Below are 18,095 nucleotides of genomic sequence, written 5' to 3' on the forward strand. Positions count from 1 at the left end.
TTTCTTGACGTTTGCGGTGTGAGTGCTGGAGGCTGGTTATGCTATACAATATTTTTGGCGTCGTGAAGGATTATGGTCTGTTGTTTTGCAGGTAAGAGCGACCTGAGGGTCGGGAGTGAGGCAAACACGGTGTTGTTTACAGTCCTGTTTAATTTCCAGAGAAATGTTTTAATGAGGAAGTAAACTGAGCGTAGCGTCTTGCTATCTCCTTCCACCTCGAGTACGTCGACGGGTTAAGAGAATAAAGAATGTTTTAGATATTAAAGGCCATAAAGGCAGTAATCAGAGAGGGTAGATAAGGAATGAAACAGGAAGGAGAGTGACTGGTGAGTGTCCTGACGTGACACTTGGCCCGCTGACACCTCCAGCGTCCGGCTTGGCTCCCCTCAACTTACCATTACAAGTGAATATGAAATAATTTGGTGAGTAAGATTAGATTTCTGGACATAGTTTTATGCATTGTTTTCAATACAACAACAAAAAAAAACTATTTAGCATTAAAGGTCAGAACGTGACCTGTGACACAGGTCATCAGTGAAGTCAAGGTTTTTGGAGACGCCCTTGTAGTTTTGTAGTTTGCACACACATGTAAGAAGTCCAGTTTTTAATCATGATTGGTAAAGTCGGATGATTGGAAATCATTCATTCTTTCAATTTGCCATTGTGCATCAAACAGTAGTTGGAGTCATGGATAAAAAGATGATTGGCGAGTCGTGTTCTGTGGAAAACATGGCACTAAACAACTCAAAATAATTTTAGAACCTGGCCAGAGGTCTAAATTTAAATAGAAACATGAAACTGCTTTAGTGATGTTTTCAGACTGACATGTAGTAGTGCAGTGATCAATAGTGTTGGCTCACAACCAAACATTACTGGGTTATATTCCCAGGCAGGACATGATGTTTAGCTAAGTTTCTTTACACCCAATGCTGGTGTTTTTCTGGTGTATGGTCAAATTGTACATGAGCCTTGCAGCCAAGCTCATTTTCTAATCATCTGCTTAGGCAGTGTTTGCTCTAGTTAGGTTGGGTGGATTGGCATAGATTGGGTAACGGTAGGTAGGTGTTAAAATCCATTGGCAAACAGTCTTATGCACAGTTACTTTTCATTGCTTACCTAGCAGTAAGTAGGTATCTTGGAGTTAGGCAACTGTTGTGTATTAAGGTCAGGGTCAGTTATTGGCCTAGGGGAACCTCAGTAAGCTTCATAGACTTTAGTCCCTAACAGTGGAAAGTCACTGTGATCTTACTTTATCTTGTACTGAATATTAATAGTCCAGTGCTCCATCAGCTTTAACTACAGTATATAGCTCAGTTCCCAGTGTATATACAATCCATTAGCCTAAATAGGTATTGTATACAAAAGTACATGCTAGAAAATATGTACCCGTTACTCAGTAGTGCAAATATGAAGCATCAGTGTCCGAGTTACTTGATGGTTTATTTATTGTTTCAAGATAAGGTTTATTGATGAACATCAAACTTTTCTAGGTAAAAAATAGTCTGATAGATAATCTTATCAGCAGTTAAATGTTATCTGAAGTGTTTTTGTTATGGTCTTCTAACTGGGATAAATACTGTACTGTAATCCTATAGTTTAATATAGCTTTGTGATGGATTATATGATTTTGAATGTAAGTTTTAGGATAAATAATAAGTGCTTAATGGCAAGAATGAAATTAGGTTTTTAAATATATTAAATATATTTCAAGCACTTAAAACACCTTATTGAGTGTAAAAAGCACGATAAATACACAGCAGGTTTACTGTGTTGAATCAAAATTCAAGCACTGTTATCAATATTGAACTTGTGTTAGGTCAGTGACTGATGTTAATTCATTATGCTTGTGGTTATGCAACATGATAAAATATCTGTACTGTACTTTATTTAGGGTAAATACTGTCTTATTGATTTGTTAAAAGGGAAGGGAACCATCAGAAGTGTGTCAAGCCATTACAACTATTTAGCAGTTGAAAGGGATCAGGATAAGGATTAGGGTTGGGACGGGAGAAAGGAATGGTGCCTAACCATTTGAACGGTCAGTGATTGAAAGCCGACCTGCATGAAGCGAGACCATCGTTCTACCGTCCAACCCAAGTATTTGGTTAATTTGTTTAAAATTATTCTGATTTACATCTACTGTATTCAAAATTGTTTTGCTATCATTTACCTAGCAGAAGCTATAAAAACTTGTGTTGCTATATTTAGGGAAAACAAAGGCTTTGACATACAGTGCAGTAGCCTAATTCCTTCTACAGTACTGTGTTGAAAAAACTATTTTACATAATACAGGGGTTTAAGAGTTTAATCTGTTCCTGGAGACAGCTCGTAAACCGAAGCTAATTTTCCCATAAGAAATAATGGGAAATGAATTACTGTAATCCGTTCCTGACTACCCAAAACCTCACTTCAAACTCAATTTTATACCTAACTCATCTAAATCTACACTACAAAAGTATGTTCAAGTTATTACTTACCCCTTGCTGATGACTGCTGTTGGCGTATGGAAGATGGTGAGGAGGAGGAGAGGTGTTACTGTTTGGAAGGGGAGTCCCCTTCCATTATAACATCAGACAGTGAGGACTTAACTGGTGTGCACTCTGGCACATTTTGCCTGCATACCACTAGGACCTGCTTGTGGCTCGCTGCTTGCTTGTCTTACTAGGAATCTGTCTAAAGACACTTGTTTTTCCCTACATTTTAACACTTGTCTGTAGTAAGACATCACATTGTCATTTAAAAGGTCAATGCAGTGGCCTGCTACAGCTTTATCTGGGTGAGTTTTTTCAACAAAACTTTGCAGTTCTTCCCATACTTCACACATTTTCTTAATGAAGAAGGGACATCCTCTACTGCCTCTACTTATAACTATTTTCTTAGGTCAAACCTTACCACTGGCTTTCTTGGGACCCATGGTGAGATGTATAAAAACAACTTTTATGCTCAAATGGCCAAAAATCTGACAAATAACTGTAAATCCTTGTGAAGAATTCAGGCGGGATAGTCACTGGGTGCGAGGCACTGGTAAACTGAGGTGCGATCGCCGTGCCACCATGTGCTAGTCGGCCTGTATGCGTATCGACACCCTCGTATTCTGAGGCAACACTCGTATTCTGATGTAAATTTTTCAAGCAAATCCTGCTCGTAATCTGAAAAACGTGTAAACAGTGACGCTTGTGTTCCAAGGTACCGCTGTACAGTGTCGTACTGCTATACAGTATATGCAATATATGGTCATATTTGCACTGATGGGTTGTATTGCAGCTATACTGAACCAAGGTGGTATGGCTCTCTGTCACACAAATACAAACAAAAAACGCTGCTTGGCCCTTGCAGTGTTTAAGTCGCAGGTGGAAACAAATGAAAATCATCAAATAAATAATTAAAACAATTTACTGTAATATTAATGAGCGAAAATGGCACCTGAGAACACTTGGCTGTTAATATAGAAAAATAAATAAGTAAATAAAAGTTTGAATCTAATACAAGAGTATACTGGTGTGCTGAAGACAACTACCATACCACCACAGCATCAAGCACACGACGTAGGCTGAGGGCAGACGGCGTTGCTGGGGGCTAAGGTGATCCAAGAACACTAAGAGAGAGACTGGCTTTGTAGGGAGGCAGTGCCCTTTATATAGTCCAGCAGTGATGACATCCGGTGTCAATGGAAGGTGGTAACAAGTGCTACTAGCAAACTGCTAGTTTGTGGCTGGTGGCACCTTTGTGCTGAGGCTGCACCATTGCTAGTTGAAGGTAGCTACCTACTTGTTTATAAAGGCAAACTACCGGTTAGCTGAGGCGCTCGGCTTTCGGCCAGGTCGTACCAGGCCGTGCCAGACCCTGAGGGGTACGGAGAGATGGCAGGACTGATGACTCGTCTTGAGTGGTGTAGAGGTGGACTTCCAGTGCAGAAGCATTGAGTGGAAAAGGCAGTTCCACTGCAATGCAGTGATTCAAGTGACAGCACATAATTATATGAGAAGCTGGCAGCTAATAATTTATTAATATACAGCATATAGTATTTAGTTTCTTAGCCACTCTAAACTAACAGAAGAAACATACTTTCTCTGTAGTCTAGTTTTTAATATTAGCACAACATTTTTAGTGACTGATTTGTGTGATGGATGAGATTATCCCTTGGAAAAGTCCTAAAAAAACAAAACAAAGGTGGTTCTCTAAAAACCAGTATTGCATAATGTATGTCATTATACAGCAATGTCATTACATTGCTGTGAATTGCTACTCTGTTGACCATAGCCATTGCCACCACCATGGCACTGTTGAGCTTGTGGGTGTGAAATTTGCTGCATTCCAGGCATCCACTTGGACAATTGTTCTGGTGTCCAAACCATTCTCGGTCACTGTTACGGCCTGCTTGAGCCAGTAACAGGATTCTTTCTGTTTAATGTGCCTTATAGCCTCCTCTTCTATGATCCCACCCCAAGTCAATAGTAAGTTCTCAAGAATTGGCAGTAGTAAGTAATAGTGCAAGGAATAAAGGGGTAAACAAGATGCAATTACAACTTCACCAATATATTATCTATAGAAGTACTGTATAACTACACTTATATACAGTGTTGCTTTCAACCAAGAAACTCAATATATCTGCAGTGTTCTTCAAAACCCGGTGAGTCTGCTATCTTCAAGTGTACATCGTCCACGTTCAGTGGTAACCACTGGTGAGTTTCCACATTCAATAGTAACCACCGGCCCCACCTTCCTCAACATGGGCCAGTCCACACACTGTATCGTCGCGATGTCCCAATACCTCGCATCTGCTCTCCAGAAGCACGCTGGCAGAGGGCTTCAGTAACATGCTGACAGGGGTCACAAATAATCACTTCCGGGGGGTCTCTTAACACCTTGGCAGAAATCTCTAGCAACACTTCTCAGCAGATGACCACTACTGCCGTCTTGTAACTCCTCTTGGCCAAATCCTGGGTAAATTGTTCCACACAACACTGCATAAGTACAACAGCTTACACATTGCTTACTGCCGATGGTGGTCACTTGTCCTCCACACTTCGGCAGTGCAATAGACTCTTCTCGTCTGTGAAGATAAGTCATTAGCCAGACAGAAAGTATTCAAAAACATAGGATGCCAACCTTTCACCAGGGAACGGAAATTGTAATCTAATGCACAATCTAGATTGTGTTGATATAGTTACGTCACTCACCAGAGGTTGTCGTCATCATCAACTTCACCTCTTAACTGAGGTATGAAACAGGAGCCTTTCACAGACGCAACACCACCACCAACAATGGCGTTGTCTGTGTCTCATTTAATGCCTTGGAGTTGAAATGCAGGTCCATAGAAGGCGCCAAAATCGCCGCCACTCACTCCAGTAATGATGTTGATACCGTAACAGTCACTTTTTCCCTAGTGGGCTGTGTTGAGTTCTGAGCTCTCTAGATGCTCACCTACCTAACCTTGAGGTTATCTTGAGATGATTTCGGGGCTTAGCGTTCCTGTGGCCCGGTCCTCGATCAGGGCTCCTTTTTGTTACACACCCCCAGGAAGCAGCCTGTAACAGCTGCCCAACTCCCAGGTACCTATTTACTGTTAGGTAACAGGGGCATCAGGGTGAAATTAATTGCCCATTTGTTTCCACCTCCACCGGTATTGAACCCGGAACCTCAGGACTACGAATCCGAAGCGCTGTTCGCTCAGCTCTCAGGCCCCAAGGTTGTTAGTCTGTCAGGTTTAGTTGTTCACAGGATCACAGCTTGTTCATGGCCTGGTCTCTGACCAATCAGGCTGTTAAACACTGCTGCTCACAAACTGACATATGAATTAACCCCCTGGCTATTCATGTATTCGTTGGAGGTAGACACGTGCACATAACCATTAAGTATAGTACTGTACTCGGAAAAAAAATGGTGCTTATCCACTCAAAGTTAATTGTAGGCTGTGTTGAGAAGATTGGATTTGATACTTAGTAATGGAACTCTTTGAGTGGCTGAGGATGATACAACAGAGATGAAGTGCTAGGCTTCCTGAGCTTGGGAGGCTTGGCAGGCTCTGGGCTCGGTAGGTGGTACATGTATACCTGGAGTACGCCTGGATGAGTTCTGGGAGTTCTTCTATTTCTCAAGTCCTGGCCTGGGGTCCTAGATTGTATCTGATCTGGCTTGACTTGTGATAAATTGGTCCAACAGGCTGTTGCCTTGGAGTGGCCTGCAGGCTCATATCAATTACAACTGGTTGGTTTGGCATTTCTTGCATGAATGTGTGTAATTTTCTCTTGAACACATCCACTACTGTACTGGCAATATTTCTTATGATTGCTGGAAAGATACTGAATAGCCAAGGACCTCTGATATTCATACAGTGTTTTCTGATTATCTATGACACTATTACTTTTCACCACATCTATTCTGCATTTCCTACCATATCTTCATATCTTTTCCTAAAGTGTGTTATTTTACAATGTGAATTTGGGACCTGGCATTCCAGTATATTTGTTTGTGTTATGTGATACCTCTTTTGTCTCCTTTTAAGAGTACATTCTGAGAGCTTTAAGATGGTCCTGTTTAGATGCTTTGTGTATATATGTGTGCTGTATGTGTTTTCTGCAATTCTTTGGTTTAAAAAAATCTCTCCTGCTTTGAAAGAAGTTGAGTACCGAGCAGTACTCAAGGCGGAAAAGCAGAAATGATTTGAATAGTAGGAGCATTGTGATTGGAATCCCTGGATTTGAATGTTCTCATAATCACTTTCCTATCCTTGCGACCCTCCCTTCCCTGTTCACTTTCCCATCATCCTGGCTAAATGACCGAGGTTTAAGGCTAGCAGGATTAATTGAGGAGGAATGTGCTGACTCATTAAACTAGGTGTCTCAGTATCAGAGAGAACCACTGCTATGGTACAGTATATGTATCTACAAATAAAATAAATGAATGTGTTGGCATTCCACCATGTTCATATGGTTTTGCAAACATCATATTGGGGTTTTCACTCACTGAAAAACTTGGCAAAACGTACAAACTTAGGCAATGGGCAAATACATTGTTGGGTATCGTACATAACTGGGATCCATTCCACCCAGTCAAGCCCTTTCAATACATTATCTTATTGGGCTACCAACCCCTCCCAACTACCAGCTCCACCCACTACTACCACCATCACCAACCATTACTGTTTTAGTACTCAGTAATCATTTAACCACCTCTATACTTTGCAACACATTTTTGTCATCTGATATATTATGATTATACATTACTGTAGTTAAAATGTCTAGTTTTGTTACCAACTTGTCCAAAATTTATTTACTGTATGTTCTTGCCCAGTTAGAATATTGACTACTGTACTGTACTGTACTGTTATACTGTATATTGGACTATATCTGATTTTAACATTGCACATTTTGTATTTCTTCCAGGCTAGAGTGAATACTATATAATGTGACCACCAGTGTTGCTGAAACAATGCCGCTGATCACCAAATTCAAAGATATATTTAAAGGTGGATCCTCAGCCAAAAAGAAAAAGCATTTTCATAATGTTCGGCTGGATAGTCCAGAAGAATTTTGGGATATTGTTGGAGAAGCTTGGAGATGGTGCCTATGGCAAGGTTTATAAGGTAGGATATTCAGAGCTATTTTACATTAGATTTATATCCAATAATAACAATATATGGCTGATAACCAAGTCAGACTAAAGATGTGATTGTAAAGCAAATGAGGAGTGATTGTAAAGCAAATGAATAATCAGTACATTCACAATATTATAATAGACTCTGGTCACTCAGAATTTGCCAAAGTCAACATAGATGTGTTTAACATATAACAGGATACCTGTAGTTAAATGTGGCAGTTTGTAAAGATATCAACTCATGCTACTACACCACTGACTGGGAGTAGCCAAAAAAGTTCCACTGGCTCGATCACTTAGAAATCACACACACAAGTACATTTGCCTTGACAATCCATATTCACATCAGATAATCACATAATCCATCAGAGCTATTGCTCAACTTAGTACACGTACGTACGGTTCAGTAGAACTTTTGATACACACACATGCATGTGAATAGTATTGACACATGTAATGCCAATGAGGAGATATGGCTGAAGTAAGCTGCATAGGATGCAGTGGAGTTGTGAGGAATTGAAGCAGGTCATTGATTGTAAATTGGAGCAAGTCGGTGGTGGTAAGCTGGGTGTAGGTTGTCGATGATAGATTGGCCAGGACATGCACACTGACAGGGGCATAGTCATACATACTGGCAAAAGCAATGGTAGTAGCTGCTGGGCAATGTCTTTGTCTTGGTGTCTCTCTCGGTGACTCATAGAACTGTCCGGTTCATCAGGCATGTGTTTTTCCCTGTAAAGCCATGCTGTATCTTAGTACAAAGCTAGTCCTTTCCAGATGGTCCTTCTTTTCACCACCATAAATTTATTTACTTAAAAAAAAATCTTGATCATGTTCGAACATTTTAATATCTGTATACTGTAAATTTTAATCATTCTAGTAAAAGAACTGTATCATCTGCATACAGTACAACAAATTTGACACATCTTAATCCAAGCTTACTCCAATTACTCACATTAGGCTTATACACTTGGTTTATACCTTCTCTAATATTCTTACCTGAATGTCCTTTATGATCCTTATATTTAATGAATAACCGGGGTGATATCACAACTGGTATACATCTTCCATAATATCAGATTTATTACACCATTGATTCTTTCCCATGCTCTTTTTCACAACATTTATCAGAACTCTGCCAACTCCATACATACTTGGCACTCAAAATTCCTTCTCTGTTAACTTTGCCATGCTTTCTTAAGTCCATAAAGGTCACATACACCATGCATATGCCTTCTCCACATGCTGTCTCAATATAAATTTCTGATCTACATAACCCTCTTCCTCATAACTTGCCTTGTTCATTACTAATACCTCGGTTATTTCCTGTACTGGCACTCAGAATTATTATACTGCCATACAGTTTGTCATCAATACATAATAAACTGATATCTCGGTAATTCTTACACTTGACTATGTTCTTATTTATATTTGTTGACTGGTGCAATCAGCTCTTTTTTTTTTTTATCTCTCTCTCGCTCTCTCTCTCTCTCAATCTACTGGTGCATTCCCACTTATCCCTTGCCTTGTGGTAAATTTTCGACACCCACTCTGTTCCTGTTCTCATCGGTGGTACTAATAATAATTTCTACAGGCAACTCAAGCATGAGTAACTTCTCAACATTGATGTATAGTATAATACTTTGTTTATAAAAAAAATCAGGATCTTCATGCACGGATATTTTGTTTAATTTATTGCTGAAACTCTTGTAATGTACAGTATTTAGATTGGTTTATTGCTGAAACCTTTTACAGCCATTTTTATAGTTGTTACTTGTAACATCCAACCAATATATTTATGTAAAATGTTTCTTATTTTAATTGTTATATATTGTAACTGTTAGTCTTTTTGTCTTCTAGGCTGTACACAAAGAGACAAAGCAACTTGCTGCTCTCAAGCAAGTTGCACTGGAAGAGGAGGAGGATCTTGAAACTTTCATGATAGAGATCGATATTCTTTCAGAATGCAAGCATAAAAACATTGTAGAACTGTTAGAGGCTTACCACTACAATGGAAAACTTTGGGTAAGTTAGTGTTTCTTGTGTCCTATGGTGCTCTGGATAAAAATTTTCTTATGCACTTAGAATTTCCACTTTGGTATATCATCCTTCTACTTTTATGATTTCCTGGAACTGGTTGTTTGTACTACTACCTGATATTCAAATGAGAAGTGTTTTTATAACTTCTAACAATATTTTTTTTTAAATATCAGTATTAGAATAATGGTGTCCTTTCTATAGAATCAAGAGTATTAGTGTAGGCTAGTAATTAGTATTGATATCGGTCTAAAATATGATAAGTTGATTTCTTTAGTAAACAGTGGCTGGCAGGAAGCAAAAATATTTTCCCTTCCCTTGGCACTGCCCTGCATGGTGACAACAACTTCAGGAACTAACCAGCTTTTGCAGATTTTTTAATATAGTACTAATTTTATATTTTAAATGCTGTGCTTTTGGAACCAAAGCATTCAGATTTTTTACAAGTTTCATATACTGTAGAAGAAAAATTCTCAAGAGCTGCCCTAATACATTTCCATTAAACTCTTTATATTATCTGCAATTATCTCAAGTCCCTCATTATTCAGAGATTAGGAATGAAAATGAAATTTGTTAAAATGTTTTACCCTTAAATAAATTGGTTTGATTGCACAGTAATATATATATATTTTATCTTTTCCATGCTCACCGTCTTCCATTATTGCACGATTGTTGAACCAACTCTTCAGATGTACCTGGAATACTGTGATGGTGGCGCCATGGATTCTATCATGGCAGATCTTTACCGACCTCTTACAGAACCCCAAATTGCCTATGTTTGTAAATACCTTGTTGAAGCACTTGTATATATACATGAACAGAAGGTAGGTACTGTAATATGCAGTAGATGTTGTTTGTTAATGTTTTTGTACCGTGTGTGACAAAACTGCAAGGCATTGCTATGGATGAATGTGTGTGGATGAGTGTGGTTGGGCTTATTTATCAGTGTACTGTATTGTAAGAATGATTTAAAGAATGGATGAGTGATATTTAATTTTTTAATATGTATAACCACCTTCTTCATTATTAACACTGTGATGTCATGATGAAGTTTACTCGGTCATTAAAACAATACACGTAGTTTGGGGCATGATGTTAACACTTTCGCTCACCCCGCGCGCCACCCCTCGACAGGGCGATATGGGCCCCAGCGTGTCACGGAAGCGCGCGTTAATTCCGAAAAGTGTATACTCTCTTCAACTTTGTCACCTCAATTCTCCTTCTACGAGAATAAATTTGGTATCATTGTGTTCGCAATAAAATTCTCTACAGCACTAAATGCATATAAACTCCAAAAGCCCGGCTAATTACCCGCAGCAAACAGAGAAAGTGCGAACGAGTTACCCGGGAGCGCGCAAACGGGATAAAATGTTTTCACTATTTTCACTCTGGTCACCTCAATTTTTGTCCTAGGTCTTTCATTTTGGTCTCAATGGGTTCGTAATAAAATTCTCTAGAGGAACATTAGCATATAAAAAAAAACACCTGGTCACGCTCCAACCGCCGACGAGTTGAAGACGGGCCACGCGTTAGCCGTGAGTGAGCGCTCAGAGGCCTTCCTACTACACTCCCAATTCCCACCCTTTTCAAGCCTTTCTTTCGCAATTTTCTTCCTGGAAGGGCCTTGTTCATGATTACTATCCATCGTGGAGTAAGCGTAGATAGTTTCTAAAGCCGCAGTAAGAAATATAGCCACGGAAAATAGCCGAAATGTTCACACGTTTGAGATGCGAGGGGAGATGACATTGGTCACAACAGTGGAGCAAAGACAATGGGCCCACGGCGTGTGCCAAGCCGCCTGAGGGCCACGAGGCTCAACAAAGGAAATGGGAAGACATCGGCGCACATTTTAAAACCAGTCCCCAAAAAATCGGATACAAACCTGATTTTTGGCGAATTTTTAAAGTGGATGACGCAATGCTGCGTCATCCCCGGTATTACCGCCAGTAAACGGATGACGCAATGCTGCGTCATCCCCGAGCGAAAGTGTTAATGCTGTTAAAAATTTATTTATGCTTATTCTTATTAATAAGTAAGCGAAAGAGTTTAACATTAGGTTGTGCGGTCACGGGACATGCCCGGCCCTCCTTGCGGTATAACACTTTGCCTGGCCCATCAGGCCAGGCAAAGTGTTAGCTTTTTCTCCTGGGTTATGCTGCTTTACTCCATTAAGTTGATAATGAGGTTATATTATGTATTTGCTTAAGTGTACTTACAGGATGAGAGCTACATTTGTGATGTCCCATCTTCCCAGTACTGTACTCTTTGTCCTATGATGCTTTGAAACTATTTATAGTTTTGGAATCCACAATCCACTTAATTTGTTCCAACAGTCTACCACTATGTCTGCAAACGAGAATGTTCTAGTATTTTTTGGCATCCTTTATTCCTTAGCTTGAATCTATGACCTCTTGTTCTTAAAGTTGCAGGTTTCAAGAATTACTCTTATCAATTTTGTCAACTTCTGTTACTATAGTGTACTTGACCATATTGCCTCTTTTTCTTCTATCTGCCAGCTTTCGCAAATTTAATACTGCTAGCCTAGCCCTAAAACGAAGTAGGTTTTTTATGCAGGATCTACCTGTTCGCAAGTTATACTATTTGTCATTTCTTTCCAGGTATCGACACATTTCTTTTTAATTATTTTTTTTGGTAGTGTTTTGATTTCCACACTTGTCAATGATCCAGGCCTATAATTGAGAGGGGGTCTTCTTCTGCTACCATTTTTGTAGACTGGAACTATATTTGCCTTTTTCCATATATCTGCCTTTTCCCATATATCTGCTTAGATTTCTGTATATAAAGATGCCTGAAAAATCAGTTGATGTGGAATGCTCAGCCTTAATATGCATTCGCTCAGAACCCACGGTGGGACTCCATCTGGCCCAATTGCCATGTTTATACCTAGCTCTTTGAGCATTTTTTCTACGTTATCTCACCTAATTGTACTCGACTAATTGTGCTTGCAGGGGTTGAGTTTTGGCTCTTTGGTCCTACCTCTTAACTAGTATACAGGTCCCTGAGCTCATTGGGCACTCTTATATCTACATTTGAAAATATATGGAGTCTTCCTCCACCACATCACTTAGTAATGCATTCTTTTATTAACTATTCAGACACTTAAAAAGTTCTTACTAATGTGTGTAGCTCATTTGGGTACTCGGTTTTCACCTGTTTCCCATTGAGCGAGTACCACTCGTGTTAAATATCTTTCTCTACCCTGTCAATTCTTCTGAGAATTTTGTGTGCTGTAATCATGTCTCCCCCTAGTTCTTTGGTCTTTCAGCAATGTGAGTTGCAATTCATGCAGCCTTTCCTCATTACTCTTAGTTCTGGACCTAGTCTAGTGGCATACCTTTAAAACTGTCTTATGTTACTCATCAGTGTAACAAAGTAAATTCATACTTCTACCTCGTATACTACCTTGTACAGGTAGTATACAAGGTTATAAATAATTCCTTATACAAATTTATGAAGGCATTTCTGATGTTAGCTAGCCTTACATAGGCCACTGATGATATCCTTTTGTTATGGGCTTCAGGAAACATGTTCAGTGTGATATCAAATCCTAGATCCTTCTGTTTCATGGAAGTCTTCATCTCCTATTTGGTGTCTGGCCTCCTGCCCCCTCCACCTAGCTTCATTACTTTACATCTGTAGACACTACTTACTATGCATTCTATGTTGTTTTCTGAAATCCACGTTGTTTGGTTTTCTGAAAACCTTATTTAGCAAACACTTTGGAACTGTTCATTTAGTGTTTCACACTTTTCTTTTTCATTCTTTGTGAATCTGTTCCCCATTCTCAACCACTAGATTTTATTCTTTAAATGCAACTTGCTTTTAGCAAATTAATGGAATAGGCCTGGTTTTGTTTTATATTTGTCTGCTATCCCTTTCTAAATGTTTTGTTCTGTCTCTCTCTCTACCACATAGTAGTTTCTTGCTTGTTTGTATTGCTGGTTTGTTTGAGGATTAGGCCTCTTCCTATATTGCTCCCATTTTTTTTGTCTTTAGTTCTCTGGTCCTCTTGCAGTATTCTAGTATATATCTAGTCCTGTATTCTAGTTCTGCATCTCTTATTTTGGTATAAATTTGTTTGTGCCTTCATCATATATTTATCTCACAAAATTTGGTATACATCATATTTTCTTGCCTAACAAGTCTTTTTAGTCAAATTCACCAAAGAACTTGCCAAGTTCTCCATAGTGTCCTCTCATGAAATCAAGTTTAAATTGTTTCATTTTACCATTCTCTTCTAGATTATGATGCATTGCATATATTATTTCCAAAAGGACATGGTCGCTTTTACCCAAGAGAGGAAGGTACTGAATGTCAAATATCTCTTCTTCTTCTCTGGTGAATATCAAATCCAGCATTGATGGAACATTCCCTTCCCTCATTCTTGTGACCTGCTTAACATGTTGTTACTTGAATGTCTCCAGGATGAGGTTTACAAATCTGCCAGTTGAAATATCCTCCATTCTTGCTTCGTAGGCCTCCCAGTCTATCGATTTCAAGTACCAACATTCGTGATTTACCTTTAATCATTTATCTACTCTTACTATAAATCACTCATGGTCTTGTTTGTTTTCCTGTGCTGTGTGCGTGTGTTTGCTGGTTTACTGTACCTGCTTTCATGTAAAAGAAAGTACATTTTTCATATTAATACTTAAATTTTAAATTTAGACAGGTAGTAAACATTTGAAAATGCATGTTTGTTTTAGACACACACCTCAATGATTTTAGTTTAATTTGATCAGAATTAAGACAAATAATGACCTCTTCTAATATGTATGAACCTTCTAACAGTGTCTTATGTTATAGCAGTGTTTATTATGCTTTGTTGTATTTATTAAAAACTTGGTTTCCATGCTCTAATGTTAATTTCTTTTAACTGACTTAGACACTTTTTGCCTTGACTCAGTCATTCATTCTTTCATTATCATTACCCTGTGTCCCATTTGTATTGGGTAGGAGGGGCATCAGCATGGAGGAGTGCAACGGGGCAAGTAATACTGGTATAGTAAAAGGTTATAGTTTATATATACTGTACTCTAATACAAAACATTACAAATCTAAAGACAGTTCATTTTATCATTCACAATATAAGTGTCACGGGTAAACAAACATTACCTTGGATACAAAATGGAAATGAAGCTGGTGTTAGTAGTTCGGCGTCAAGGCCACAGTTACTAAAAGTAGAAAAGCTAGTCTGTGGCCCTTAATGTGGAAAGATCAGGTAGCACTCCTCATATTTTACTGATAATTTATATATTTATTGAATTTTAATGCAAATGACTTTGTCACCAGGTAATTCATCGGGACTTGAAAGCGGGTAATGTTCTCCTAACAATGGAAGGAGGAGTAAAGCTAGGTATGTATTTCATATCTTGTTTAACTTGCTGATTTTTCTTTTTGTTTATAGCAAATTATTATTATGTATGTACTGGATAATCATTGGCCATTGGATACTTTTAGGCTGGGGGGGGGGAAGGGGGAGGTGGTGAATTAGTGTCAACATTGGATAAATTTAAAGACAATACATTACTGTACTAAAATAATTATAACAGCTTCTCATAGTCTGTATGCACTCGAATGCAAATATGAATTGTATTTTAAAAAGTTGGAATACAAATTAAATCTTTTATTGTATGGATGTATATAAAAATTAAAAGCAAATTAATTTTCAAATAGGGCTGTATTGATTTGTTTTTTTAGAGTTGGAGGGAGTTCAGGCGTACTAAAAATTTTTAGGATGTAGAATGATACAAGGATAGATGTATAAAGATGTATAATGGAAAAAATAATATTGCCAACCTGATTAATTGTTGCTGACATATATGTAATAGTAACAAGTATTTTAATGGCAATATTGTTTTTGCTAATATCAACATTAATTTACATATTCAATACTAAGGTAAACATGTAATGAAAAATAGACCGGCTTTGCATTCCTTGACCTTGAAAACATGGGTATAACTATTGCAATATTCGTGGTGATATTGTTCTTTGTTCTGAAGATATTGAAGAATACACATTTTCCCTAATGTATACAATAAAATTAGTCATAACTTTAATTCATCACATATTTTTGTGAATGTTATGGATTTGTATATGCCTGGGATATTGGTTTGATAGAAGATTAATAAAATTAGTGTTGTGTAATTTCGCAAGAGAAATTGGAGGTGGCTGGATGGCATTGAAAGTAGAGTATTGCTATACATTGAGATGAGATGATATCTGCCTAAAACATAAACACCTAACAGCAAAAAGCAAGTCTGAATCTGTGTACACACCTACTGCGTGAATATTACTGTACATTGTTTATTTTATTTATCCACAGCTGATTTTGGAGTGTCTGCCAAAAACAAAAACACCTATGACAAAAGAGGTACTTTCATAGGAACTCCATACTGGTTAGCACCTGAAGTAATCTTGTGTGAGACATTCATTGATGCCAAATATGATTATAAAGTAAGTTCTCTTAATAATACTGTGTGTATTACTTAAAAGTAAATTACTTTTAACTTCATTAACACATTTAGATATTACCTATGTAGTTAATATTATTAAAAGATCAAGTATACTAAATTTTATGTATTGCTGCCTAACTTTTAACTAGTTATTATTTATCATACAGTCTTTCATCATGTATTGAGTATGATCTCTGTTCTACTAGGGCTAGATCTTAAGTATGCATGTACAATGACATCTCGATTTGGCAAAGCTCGTTTTGGCAACTCTGGTTGCAGTGCATTGTTCCAAGTTGGATTTACTCGCTGCCTCGCCAAATAAGTGTTTTGGAAGTTTTTCCAGCAAAACGGGGCATGTGCAGATTTGCTTAGGAAGCATGGCCAGAGTTTACAGACTTACTGGAAAGTTGTCTATCATATGATGGATAGAAATTAAAATTTTGCTCAGTGAAATTAGCTTATAAAGCAGCTTTTCTCAACCTTTATTCCCTTGAAATAATTCCAGGTCATACTTTAGATAAACATGCATAAATTTCATTGGCAACTGAAAGAAGACAATTACTATCTTTGCTTTTGATACTGGTTAAATTAGAAAAATTAAACACAAAAATTACTAAAAAATACATTTGTATTTGATTAGAACTAGCCTAATTATCACTATATATCTCTTGCAGAACCCCTAGTTACCTTGGGGTGAAAAAAAACAAGCAATGTACTGTATTGCTAAAAAAAATACTCACAAGGGCCTCCTGAAGGCATCTCTGGTTGCAACGAATTTCTACTTCCAAGGAAATGGGATTGGTCCCATATAATTCAGAGAATAGAGGTTGCATTGTGTATTTATATGTTACCATTTATCATCTCTGAGATAAAAACATGGAAATTTATGACTGAAGCTATTACTATTTTGCTGCAAAACTTTATAGCATGTAAAGTTATGCTTGTGTAATGAACATATAATGAAATTAACTAAAATGAATTTGTTGCCTTAGGAATAAGCATATAGTATGGAATTGCACCTTTACAATTTTGGGTACTATGGCTTTGAAAGAGGACTAACCTACCTCTTAGTTGCATGACCACCATAGGAAGCCCATCTAATTTTTTATTTATTAGTTAACGGTATACACACACACACACACACACACACACACACACACACACACTTATAAATATATTCAAGTTGAATTCATGGAGTAATAACTTGCAATATCCTTACTAAAATAATAACTGATAAAGTGGGTCTAAAATTATCTGATTAATTACAAATCACTAACTACAAATCACAATAATAATAATAGGTAAAATGGATTAGTGTGTGTTAAATCTTTGGGCTAAGGTTAGCATTTTTTGTTCTTTTTTTCCTTTTATGGTTGTGCCTATCTTGCATGTCTATCATTACACAGGTAATTTACAGCAGTGTTTAGTGTTGAACTTGTGCTAATGAGTAATTTTTCTTACTATAGGCTGATGTGTGGTCACTGGGTATTTCGTTGATAGAATTTGCACAGATGGACCCGCCAAATCATGAAGTTTCTCCCGTCCGTGTTATGCTCAAGATACAGAAATCTGATCCTCCTAAACTCGACTACCCTTCCAAGTAAGCTACTCTTCAGGCCTTGCAAATATGAGACTATTGTACGAGAAAACTATTAACCAACATACAGTATATATTACACATATTTGTTTGAATCCATAATATAAAGGTGAAAATACTTTGTTTCCTCCTACTGTTTTTACTATGTATGGTTATGCCCATTCTTGTTTGTATTATGAATATTGTAAGAAAGTCCTCATTAAGTATATGCTGAATTAGGTAGTTTTTATTAAAGATGAGTAGCTTTTTGAAATATAGGGAGGATTTGTGCTTGGTAGGTTGGTTTTCTTATAGGTTATATACATGTAACAATCAATTATTTGTACTGTAGAATAATTTGCACTGAGAATGAGAGTTTTCTTGGTACATTTTCCATAATGAGAGGTTAG

The 18,095-nt window shown here is 37.7% G+C and overlaps 1 protein-coding gene across 1 annotated transcript in view; it reads left to right on the plus strand.

Moving 5' to 3' along the window:
• Positions 1 to 283: 283 nt before the first annotated feature.
• Positions 284 to 18,095, plus strand: part of LOC123757894 (STE20-like serine/threonine-protein kinase) — a 73,494-nt gene continuing 55,682 nt past the window's right edge. The window contains 8 exon segments of the mRNA XM_045741818.2: positions 284 to 422; positions 7,386 to 7,551; positions 7,553 to 7,585; positions 9,457 to 9,621; positions 10,323 to 10,457; positions 14,947 to 15,010; positions 15,980 to 16,110; positions 17,576 to 17,709. Of these exon segments, the coding sequence (XP_045597774.1) occupies positions 7,432 to 7,551; positions 7,553 to 7,585; positions 9,457 to 9,621; positions 10,323 to 10,457; positions 14,947 to 15,010; positions 15,980 to 16,110; positions 17,576 to 17,709 (782 nt within the window). The 5' untranslated portion in view covers positions 284 to 422; positions 7,386 to 7,431.

The sequence above is a fragment of the Procambarus clarkii genome, chromosome 40 (genome assembly GCF_040958095.1).
Source record: "Procambarus clarkii isolate CNS0578487 chromosome 40, FALCON_Pclarkii_2.0, whole genome shotgun sequence".
Taxonomy (NCBI): Eukaryota; Metazoa; Arthropoda; class Malacostraca; order Decapoda; family Cambaridae; genus Procambarus; species Procambarus clarkii.